Source organism: Echiichthys vipera (genome assembly GCF_963691815.1).
Source record: "Echiichthys vipera genome assembly, chromosome: 7".
Lineage (NCBI taxonomy): Eukaryota > Metazoa > Chordata > Actinopteri > Perciformes > Trachinidae > Echiichthys > Echiichthys vipera.
In genome coordinates, this window is record NC_139832.1 from 33,202,967 (window position 1) to 33,214,225 (window position 11,259).

At 44.1% G+C, this 11,259-nt stretch overlaps 1 protein-coding gene across 1 annotated transcript in view; it reads right to left on the reverse strand.

The window, feature by feature from the left end:
* The window catches only part of tango6 (transport and golgi organization 6 homolog), a 40,264-nt gene extending 36,364 nt beyond the window's left edge, over positions 1-3,900 (reverse strand). Inside the window, exon 1 of the mRNA XM_083915966.1 lies at positions 3,763-3,900. Within this exon, the coding sequence (XP_083772092.1) occupies positions 3,763-3,814 (52 nt within the window). The 5' untranslated portion in view covers positions 3,815-3,900. The remainder of the gene's footprint in view (positions 1-3,762) is intronic.
* Positions 3,901-11,259: the final 7,359 nt, after the last annotated feature.

Sequence of the window (11,259 nt, forward strand, 5' to 3'; positions counted from 1 at the left end):
TGTTGTTGTTTTTTTTTTAAATGTTAAACAAATACATATAAAAAAATCAAGGATAGAGGCAGTTGAAAAATAGTAAGAATAAGAAAATTAATGTGTTAATGAATTTGCAGCAGGTCATAGTGAAGGGTCACTCAGTTGTTATCTATCACTTGTATTGTACCGTCAGCTTTTTTATTGCCTTTTTGCAAAATGCTCTGAGTGAATTCAGGTCGGGGTTTTTTTGTGAAGAGAGAAAAAACAGAAGCTGTAAGAGAATCTGTATGCACTGTCAATGTGGGAGTTAAAGGGAGTCATAGCGTAAACTCCTGAACTAATAGATATTACCATGACAATTCCTATAGTGAGTACTTGTATTAAGACAATTATTTGTATTACATGTTTTCTGAAATTTGATGTTTAAATATGTATATGAGGCAATTGTCCAGATGGCACCGTGGATGGCTGCCTTGGTGATGCGCTCTCTTATGTTTCTGTTTATTAGTGTGGACTTCAGTTCTCCCTTGGATATTACATTCAACAAGGAAGAACGACTGAACATTTGGCAGTTTACTCTGCAACTGTTTTTTCCGGCCTTTGTGCACCCAGAGAGTTTTTCTGAGATTTTGGTTGGAGGTGAAGCAGCTCTCTGTGTAGCTTGGAAAACCACTGAACACAGCTCCCGTTGTTTCACCTGCCGGATGTCTGCTCTCTCTCCAACAAAAGGGATGAACTGCTGCTCATCACAGAACAAACAGGGAACTTTCAGGATCTTCGGTGCTATGTTTTACTAATACATGGCTTGGTGAGTCCTCTCCTGACTGCATGCTGCATCTGCCAGGCTTCCAACTCCGCGGAGCGGACGGCATTACAGAACTTATGGGGGAAACGAGGGGAGGTGGAATGTGTTTCCACATGAACAGAGGTTGGAGTACAGATGTCACAGTATCAAGGAAAACATCAACATCAGTTTTCCTCTTTCCTTCTGGCGGGTGTTTCCATCCCCCCTCAGACCTGTGCCAGTGAGGCACTACAGCACCTGACTGACCAGATCACCATTATGGAGAGACAACATCTAGACCCCCTTCTCATTATCCATGGGGATTTAAACAGAGCAAACCACAGTAATGAACTGCCTAAATACAGGCAGCCAGTGACGTGCAGTCAGGGGAGGCAGGTGAGGCTGTGCCTCCCCTGTCATCATGAGAGGAAAAAGAAACGAAATAGTAAAACAACACAAGTATTAATATTTATCCTCTGGACTATGATTTTGGTGTGGTTCTTAATGTATTTTGACCGTTTTTATAGTAAAAATCGCAGAAAATTCTGTATTTCCTATTTATATAAACGGAGTCTCTTCGGAGACGAGAGGTGAGGCACGGACAGCCGAGCCTCCCTCCAGATTGCGCAATCACTCACAAACTGGATTGAGCGCGTGCCCTCTGCGCGTGCTTGTTCCCATTTCTGTTTATGTTTCCAATATGATGGTTGAGGACACTTTTATGAAATAAAAGCATACGTCCTCTTTTCCGTGGTGTTCATTAATGTATTTTACGTATGTGTGTAATATTTACATCTTATTGATAAGACATAAATCCACAGGGAAAATGCTGCCCTGAGGCAGGCAGTACCTCTGCCTCAAGGAAGGCGGCGATAGTGAGCAGCCTGACAGCCAGCAGGTCACGGTGAACTCTGACCTGTGTGCAAAAAGTAAACACAGTGTGTGCTGTGCGACGCTGTAGATCTTAGCGACAAGCTGTCATTTCTCCCCCTGAAAATGGAGGATTTGATTTCTAAACTAACAAAATTTTCAAAGCTGGATTTTCGGTCAGTAAAGGTCAGATATACTGCAATATACAGTGGCACTCGTGTTTTAAAATGGTTTTCAGCATCCTATTCTCTCCTATTCTCTCATCCTATCCTATTGGCATCCTACTGTATGTTTATAAATCTGACTTGTGAGTCAGTGCCTCCCCAACCCCAACCCTCACTGCACGTCACTGCAGGCAGCACATGAAGTGTCCCACCAGGGACAAAAACACACTGGTCCACTGCTCTAATGTATTAAAAGGATGCTTAACGGTCTGTTTCCCGTGCAGCTTTTGGGACTCTCTGACCACTGTCATCTTCTCCCAATTGACAAGCAGAAACTGAAATCTGCTAAGTCTGTGGGCAAAACTGTGAGGAGATGGACCAACAAGTCAAAACTGGAGCTAAAGGCCTGTTTTAACTGCACTGATTAGAATGTTTTTGAGGCTGCATCAACAGACCTGGATGAACTCACTGACACTATGACATTGTACATCACTTTCTGTGTGCTAGGGATTAAAGTACATCCCGTTTCAAATTAACTTGATGGGTAAACAACACTTGAGTTTTTTTGTGAGCGCGCACAGCACCTCCTGCTTCTGCGCTTGACCCGGGACACAAACACCTTTGATTTTTGGAACTGGCTCTTTGCCTCACCATCTGAGACAAGCTGTGTGACGTACATGACAGGGTAACTGTGATATGGAGGGGTAAAGAAGTGACGTTCAGGGTCGCAACGTCGCAAACACAGAGACACTGAACACCCTCTTCACGGAGGACTAGTTTGAAAATATGGATGCTAACAAGTTAGAAGCTTCTTTCAGTGAGCCATGCGTTCATCCTCAGAAAAACCCACTGGAGTGGTGGAAGTCACGGGACAAAAAAGTGAGCGTTGTGTCTGTGGCAGCAGCTGGGGATCCCTGCCACCTCTGGTTTTGATGGACAATAAGCATTACGTGCTGGGTAGGGTGTATTGCTGTGCATCATTATGTGCGCTTCAATTAGGGGTCGAAGACCCGGTATAAGGCAGGTCTCCCTCGCCGAAACGCCCCTAATTTGCATGTGAGCCACCCAAGCGGCCGTCTGACAGGGCTTTTGTTGGCCCTGTCGGTGTGACAAAAAGCCGGAGTCCAATTCCTTGTGTGTGTTACACATGAAAGCTGATTTTGAAATATGTTTTCCTTTACATACATTTCAGGAACAGAAATGTGAACATTTGATAGAACCAGGTTCCATTCTATTTATGTTGTTGACCTTTTAGAGTCAAAGGGTTAGGGGATTTTGGATCTCTCTTTTTATCATCATGTTAATAGTCATTACAAATAAAAATCAATAAATGTGAATCAAATGTTGTAGAAATCAGGGTCTGAATGACATGTGAACAAAGCCCTCTGTAGAAACCTTCAGAATATAGACAGTGGAAAGTCTGGTGTGTGTGTGTGTGTGTGTGTGTAAGTGCTGCTAAAGTGAAGTTTTATGGCTCAGAGTGAGAAAATACAAAACTTTAAAGATATGAATAGACAAATTTTCTTCATTTTGAAACACGCTATTTTTTGTATAACAAACTTTCTGAAAAAGTATGTCAAATGTGCAAACAAGGCATGATCTAAAAATAATAATAATATTAATAATAATAATAATAAATAACTTTGGGTGAATTTAGGAGAAAGTGCAGTGTGTATTCTGGATGTTTCCTTTCCACTAGTCTGACAAAAGTCATGGAAGCAGAAAAGCTGGGTCAGACTAACGATCCGTTACTAATAAAGACAATCCCTGTTTGTTCCTGGCTGAGCAGCTTTAACTCGCTATGTGACAACGGAGCATTTCATATAGCGTTTAACTGTATCCATGCTCCTTGTCATCGGTCAGTCCGTGATACTAGCCACTGCTAGAACTGAACGTATACAGTAACATGCTTGTTTATCAGAGGCGAACGCTACCTTCGGAAGTCTGTGTCAGAAGAAAGGGTCCACTCACCGCCCAGAGGTTCGGTAAGAGTCTGTATCGCTGAGAGGATAGCTGGAATCATCTCGCCCTCACATGAACAACTAATTCTACAGTCACGATCTACAGCACCAGCGAGCGGCGCTGCTCAAAGACCGCGACACAGACACACTGAGGGTAAAAACACGGACACATGGCTAAAACTAGTCAAAATGGCGCTGACATTACACGTCAACACCCATCGTCATGGCATCGTCATTAGCTGTTTTCAAAATAATTTCCTCATTCACTCACTCACTATTCCCTATGTAGTGTTTATTAAATAGTGCACTATATAGGGAATGAACAAAATAGGTTTCACACTACACAATAATTTTCAAACAAATGGTTGCGTCAGTACATGCGCCAGATATGTGTTTGACAGATATATGTGTGACGGAAGCGGGTGCGTCCAGCATCATGTAAACAAACAGAGCTGTAAACTCATTTACAGTCTGTTTATGATACAAACCTGCACTCAGGAGGACGGTCAAATGTTTTACTGATGCTGTTTGTTTATTTCAATGTTAAATCCTGAATAAATTGTTGAAATTCCGATGGTGTTGGTTTTGTGTGGTTTTGTTAACAATGGTTTTGTATCTTGATTGTGAGCTGCCCAAGGTTCATAGATTTCACGAGCCATTAACAGTAGTCAGCTCGTGAGGAACGGTTGTTGGTGACTGCGGTTGGATCCCAGGCTACCGTTAGCACCTCTTCTTCTTCTGCTAGTGCTGCTTCTTCTTCTTCTTTTTCTTCTCCTCCGGTAAAACACTGTCGCATTGCATTGTGGTATACGTGAGTACAATGTAGTTTACATCATAGACATATAAAGATTTATTTATTTTCTTTATATGTCTATGGTATGTACACTCAAATTAGCTGTGCATTGTGGGTATTTTTTTTTATAGTGGACTACATAGTGAATGGAATTAACCACGATAGTTTCGAACACCACAACAAAATGGCGTACACACTATATAGTGCACTACTGCTATGACAGGGAACAAATTCGAACACAGCTGTTATGTCTGATCATGATCTTCTGCTTCTTCTTATTCTTTGGAGTTTTACGGCAGCCGACATCAGCAATGCTGCATTGCTGCCACCCTCTGGAATCACTCCACTGTACTCACGTCTTTTCTTTCTTTCTTTCTTTCTTTCCTTCTTTCTCTCTTTCTTTCTTTCTTTCTAGTTTTTTTGGTAGTTGGCAAACCACGTTTTGGTGCATTACCACAAGTGAGTGTGGATCAAATAACATTATAAAATAATATTTTAACGTATATTAACAAAACAAAACCTCCCCCCTCTCACAGTGTATAATGAAATGCTCTATTTTCTCTCCCTGCCTACAGTATTCATATCTGCCTGTATTATGCTTCTTTATTATAAAATCTGTGCAGCTGTTCATACCAGTGTGTCCAAATCTGGTTCTTGAAATAACTGTCCCCTCTTTTCTGTTTTTTCCTGCACATCTCATTTCTCCTACTCTCCTTTGGACTCTGTAGAACCTCCGTATAAACTATCCAAGGTGGAATTGAAGGTAATGGAACGGTTAGACAGAATAGAATAAAAATACTTTATTGATCCCAAGCTGGGAAATTGCATCTTCTTCTTTTTTTTTAGAATAGAAGAGGACCACCTTTAATTGTACTATGTTGATTAGTACATCTCTCTGAATCACTGTCCATCCAAACCTTTTGGTTTCCCTCCTCTCCTTTTCCCAGCATGGTTTGTCAATAATCTGGGTGTTCTTGACTGTGGTCCTGTAGGTTAATACAGTAATTCAATGAAAACTGTAGCCTTCTCAACTCCAGAGGCATCTCCCCCATTTCAGCGTGTAGTGTTGCTGTTTCTTTATCATTATTGATCATGTGTAAAATTAGCCTAAACACTTGCAGAGCCTCTCTTTAGATAGATATATTTCATTGTCATTATTTTAAGATAACAAAACACAGTTTAGCAGCTCTCAATCATTCACAATATGTAAAGCAAACTATAAAATAGCAAAATCTAAAATAGTAAAATATAAAAGTCAATCTTTGAGGCATGTGCAAATCATAGGTGGGTTATGTGAAGTCGGGGGGGGGGGGGGTCATTACTGATGTGCATACTAAAAGTAGAGGAAACACATTAAGTTAATGTATTAATGATACAAGTTTTAGAGCCTAGAACCACAAACGAACACCTGGGTTAAGAGGTCGAGGACTGGGGCCAGGGCCTCTGGTCTTTCCTTCACAAGCTCCCCAGGGCCCTAAGCATCCTCTGCTGCTTCCGTACTCCTGTCAACCTAACTAGAAGATGGACAGGGAGGGAACATGAAAGAATCAGGCCAGCTGGGGTATTCAGAGACCAGCTGCTCCAGGTTGTAGCTGAGTGTTACTTACTGTACTTCCACTCTAATGGAGGAGCTCCCTGGAGAAGATCTCTGAAACAGACACATGGTAAACAGGCAAATAGTACAAATAAAACAATATGACAGATTGGAATAAATGGTGCACACAAATGTTAAACCTAAGGGGCGGAGTGTTTGATCGTGAGTATAGATTTGAGGTGGAGTTATTTTTTAACATTATTAACCAGGTGAGCAGCATTGCAACATAACTGCTAATGGCCTCCCCCCTGCTGAAATACAGTTAAAGAAATATCCTGGATAAAATCAAAGAATCTGTCAGGATTTCTGTCCTGTCAGGCCCTTCCCTCTTCCTTTTGTCTGAGTTTCTCTCCCTCTGTCTGTTTTCTCCTGCTTGTGTCTTTCCCTTTGTGTTTGTCTGTTGTTGCTGGTAGGCGTGGTACAGCCCAGCTGTGGCTCATTAGCTCGTCAGCACTGGAGGGATAAAAAGCCGGATGCAACAAACAGGATCAGCTTTTTCTCCATGGTTTATTTTGCCAAAGCATTTTCTTCTGCAGATAAAAATATGTTAATCCCTGCCTCCTCACAAAGCCTAGAGTCTAGCAGAAATTACACAAATCCAAATCGTGCCCAGTCTTTTAGATGAAGGGACAGGATGCGCTAAGCCTTGGTTGGGTGACGCCTTTAGATCAAACAAAAACATGCCTCAGACATTACAACTCTGAACATTCTGAACCTCACAAGGTCTCTAACACCGAGTGCAGATGCAAACATATGCCATTATACCATCAAGGGTTAGTTATTTGCGTTATCCATTAAGAAGGTTAAACAGAGGAGACACTGAACTGTGTCTGACCTGACAAAACTATGATTATGAATTACAGATATCCAAAATTCCCACAACAGTCCCACCTTTGAACATTTTATGTTCACTACAACAGGAAATTTGTAATTGATCTATATTTTAATTTTTGAAAAGGGTTAAATAGCATGCATCAAAACTGGAGAAAAAGCTTTTTATATTATAGATGAGTAAAGGTGATTTGGGTAAAGACAGTGATTGGAACAGTCACAAAAGGTAATTATCATGTAATAAATGAGAGGGGGAAAGGAACAAACGATGAATAGCATAATACAGATAAACCCCTTTCTTTCTTTCCCCACCACAGGCCACAAATTGACCTGATGGTTTGAAGCCTCCACCCTGAAGGGGAAAAAACGATAAAATATGATTAAAAAGAAGGTGCGGATACAGCATACATGTATTTGGCCTAACTTCGAACCACAGGGCCCCCACTCACCATCACCACTCAGCTACTTTCGAATTTCTACAGCCCCCGTGACAAAATCGGTTGTCACTCTTCACCGGCTTGAGACAAAGGGCAACTAAACAATCCCCCCCTTTGTAGCGGTCTGGTCAAGCTGTAGAAGGTAAAGGAGCTAAGGTCGGACAGGCAAGCAGGCAGTTCCTGAGTGAGACAGTTTGCACACAAAATGGTTTGCACGAAAGGGTGAGAATTTTTATTGTTGTCATCACGCATGTGGTTGTAGTGTAATCACCGTCTAACATTCACATTTTGTGTTTACATCAGTTTGACTCAATGTCTGAATCCAAAAATGGTGGTACCCACAGATCTTTATCTGGGTTCATGGTGATTCGTGGGTACTACCCTGTGGCAGAGCTCGCCAAGGAAACCACGAGAGCTCGGCAGCAAGGCAGCACGCAACAAATGACCAACAACATTACCACCATAACAATCAACACAGGGAGTAGGAATCTGACAGCGGTGGTTTCCCATCCCCCCATCGTGAGCCAGGACCAAAGGTCCCAGCCGTCATGGGCTTCTGAGTCTTTGATTTTCTCTCTGTGCAACAGTTTGTTCAAGTGGGCAACAACGTGAGTCAAGTTGTCACCTAATGCAGGCACATGGGTGCAGCATTTTGTCCCGATAATTTGGCAAAGACCCCCTTGAGAGGCCAGGCTGTAGGTGTGTTTGTGAGATTCAGTCTGCCCAGGTAAGGGCCCGCGTTCTTGCACTCAGGGTTGATGTAGGCAGCGTTCCATGTGCTGCCGCACGTGGCACTCACTGTCTGGTTGCAAAAGGACGTGCCCAGATTTTGGTCAAGTTACAAAGCACACAGCTCCTCGTTGCTGTGTGGGGTTTGTCGTCATCACTGAATGATGCACCTGACTCAGAGTAGTTGTGACGTTTCTGAATCTGACTGTCGATCCCTCGTAGTTGACGGCGCTGATGTTCAGGACCCCCAACCAGGGAGCGAGGCCTGCGATAATGAGCAAGTTGGGCACAGACATAGCAACTGTCATTCGTCATCAGCCTGGCGGTTAGAGCCACAGCTTGGTACCAGGCATTCTGCTCTGGTCGGGTGACTGAGGCGATGTAGACGGTGTGTAGTTCCTGTCCGTTTCAATCTGTGAGGCTGGAGAAGGACTCGCTCAGCAGCAGGAGTAGTAGGAGGTGTTGAGCCGGCAACAGGTCCAGGCGGCGTCTCACCCCTCCCTGGAGTGGCTGGCCTTGGAAGATCGATGCCATCTGGTTCCCTCAGATCTGTCTGTGCGAGGGTGTCGTCTGATGGCTCCGTGACTCTTTTGCAGTGGCTGGTGTGGATCCAGGTGGCCCTCTCTGCGACCTTTACCGCGGTTTCTGTGACGAGCAGCACCTGGTAGGACCCATTCCACCTTCGTGATCGCCAAGATTTCCTTCTTAGATCTCAGACCACGACCCAGTCACCTGGCTTCAGGTTGTGCAGCTTTCGTGTGGTGGGTGTCGGCAGTGCGCCTTTCACCTGCTTGTGAATATCAGAAAGAACAGAGGTTAGATGTGTACAATATCGCAACATCTCATCTTCACAACACCCTGTCTCAGGGAATTGCCTTGGCTCAGGCCCAATCCCAGTTCGAAAAGGCCGATCGAACAGGATTTCAAATGGGCTGAGATTATTTCTGGACCTGATTCTCCCCCTCATGTACATCAACCCGATGGGGAGGGCCTTTGTCCAAAGCAGTTTTGTTTCTTTACAGCATTTAGCGAGTTTGTTCTTTAGGGTCCCATTTTCTAGTTCTACTGCCCCGCTGCTTGCCGGATGATAGCTGTAATGCCGTCTCAGGTCAAAACCAAGGTACTGACTGATGTTTTTAAGCGCAGCGTTTACAAAAGGGGTCCCATTGTCGCTTGATATTCATGAGGGCACTCCCCATCTGGGAAGTATCTGTGTTAGTTAGGCTTTTGCCACTGCTGACGCATCTTGCTTTGAAGTGGGGAAAGCCTCTACATACTTTGAGAACATGTCGACCATGACGAGGCAAAATTTCTTTCCCTCATTTGGTGTTAGTTCTATGAAGTCCATTTGTAAGTGATCAAAAGGTCTCGCCGCTGGGGGATGGGCGCTCTGTTTGACCCTAATGCCTCTGCCTTCATTGTTTGTTGCACAGATCATGCATTTTTTGCAAAGAAATTGTGAGTATAGTGAGAAACCTTTTGTGAACCAATGTCTTTGGATATCACGTGTCATCCAATGTCTTTGGATATCACGTGCCCCCCCCCCCCCCTTTGATGCATGGTCTCGACCATGCGTCAATTTAGCGTAATGGTGAAACAAATAGTCCGTTTTTTGTTTCATCACACTTCCAGCTTGCTTCCACGCCCTTTTCTCTTTTGGTGTGGCTCTGTTCTGCAGCTCTTGTAAGTCTGCGTAGGGTGTTACAGCGGGGCTGGAAGTGATAGCAAGCTGTGTTATCAGCGGTCGTTTAGCTGCGACCTTGTCTGCTGCATCAGCACCACTGCCTAGTGAGACATAGTCTGTTTTATGTGTGTGTGCTTCACATTTACATATGGCGATGTGATGTGGCAACAGCAAAGCATCAAGGACAGGAGAGGCTCTGCCAAAAGTGTTTAGTGTAATGTGGTGACTGCAAAACCTGATTGGTTAAGGCCTGTTCCCAGGTCCCTTGATGCTGAGCCGTCCACAAAAAGCTGCATGTCAGGGTTGGTGTGTGGTGTTTCGCAGGTCTGGGGGAACAGATTTCGTTAATAATAGCCACGCAGTCATGGGGCTCCCCATCCTCAGCAGTAGGGAGCAACGTGGCAGGATCGAGTACAGTGCAGCACCGTGCAGTGATATTGGGCAGTTCGAGCAGAATGGTGTTTTTTTAACCATCTTGCGGAGGACAGATGTGAGTTCTTTTTTCTAACAGAATCATAGAGACTGCATGTGGTACTAACAAGGTTAGTGGAGAGTAGCCGACGATATCACGAGACGCTATGCCTGCGTTCTCTGCAGCTGCCACAGCTCTAAGGCAGGCTGGGAGACCGGCTGCCAAAGGGTGTAGTTTGGATGGGAAGTATGCAACCGGTCCTTTTGCCCCCCGTAATCCTGCAGTAAGACTGAGGTCATGTAGATTTTTCCTTTTCATCAACTGTTTGTGTAAATGGCCGGCTGCAATCTAGGAGGCCAAGAATGGGTGGTGTCTGTAAAACTAGCTTTAGATCGTGGAATGCTCTTTCTGCATCGGGTGTCCAAGCAACTTTGTCCCGTGCCGCTAGACCCTGACCATGAGCAATGGTGCCTCGATGCTTGCATAGTCAGGGATCCACTATCTACAGTATGATCTCATGCCAAGAAAACTCTTAACCTGTTTCTTTGTGATTGGTTTTGGGATTTCTTGGATGGCAGAGATGCGCGTTTGGGAGTGTTTTCCCCTCTTGCAATATAATGTGTTCCAGAAAGGTGACGCAAACTGCAATTTGGGCACGCTGACCTTGTGGCCGCTGTCGGCGAGGTGTTATCAAGGCTAGCATGTCCGCAACGCAGGCCTCCCGCGTAGGAGAGCAAATCATTAAATCATCCACATATGCCAGTAAAGCGCTTCTTTTGTGGCAGACTTAGGGACTGTAAATTGTCATGCTGAGTGGCGTTGAAGATGGATGGAGACTCCGACAGCCCCTGAAACAGTCAGGTAAACATATATGCTTTACCTTCAAATGTGAATGCAAACCAGTATTCAATTCAATTCAAAAAACTTTATTTGTCCCCGGGGGGCAATTCAGGGCACACAGAGCAGCAAATAACGACAGTGCAATTATACAAAAACATTTTAACCTAACACAAGAATAAAGTGTAAA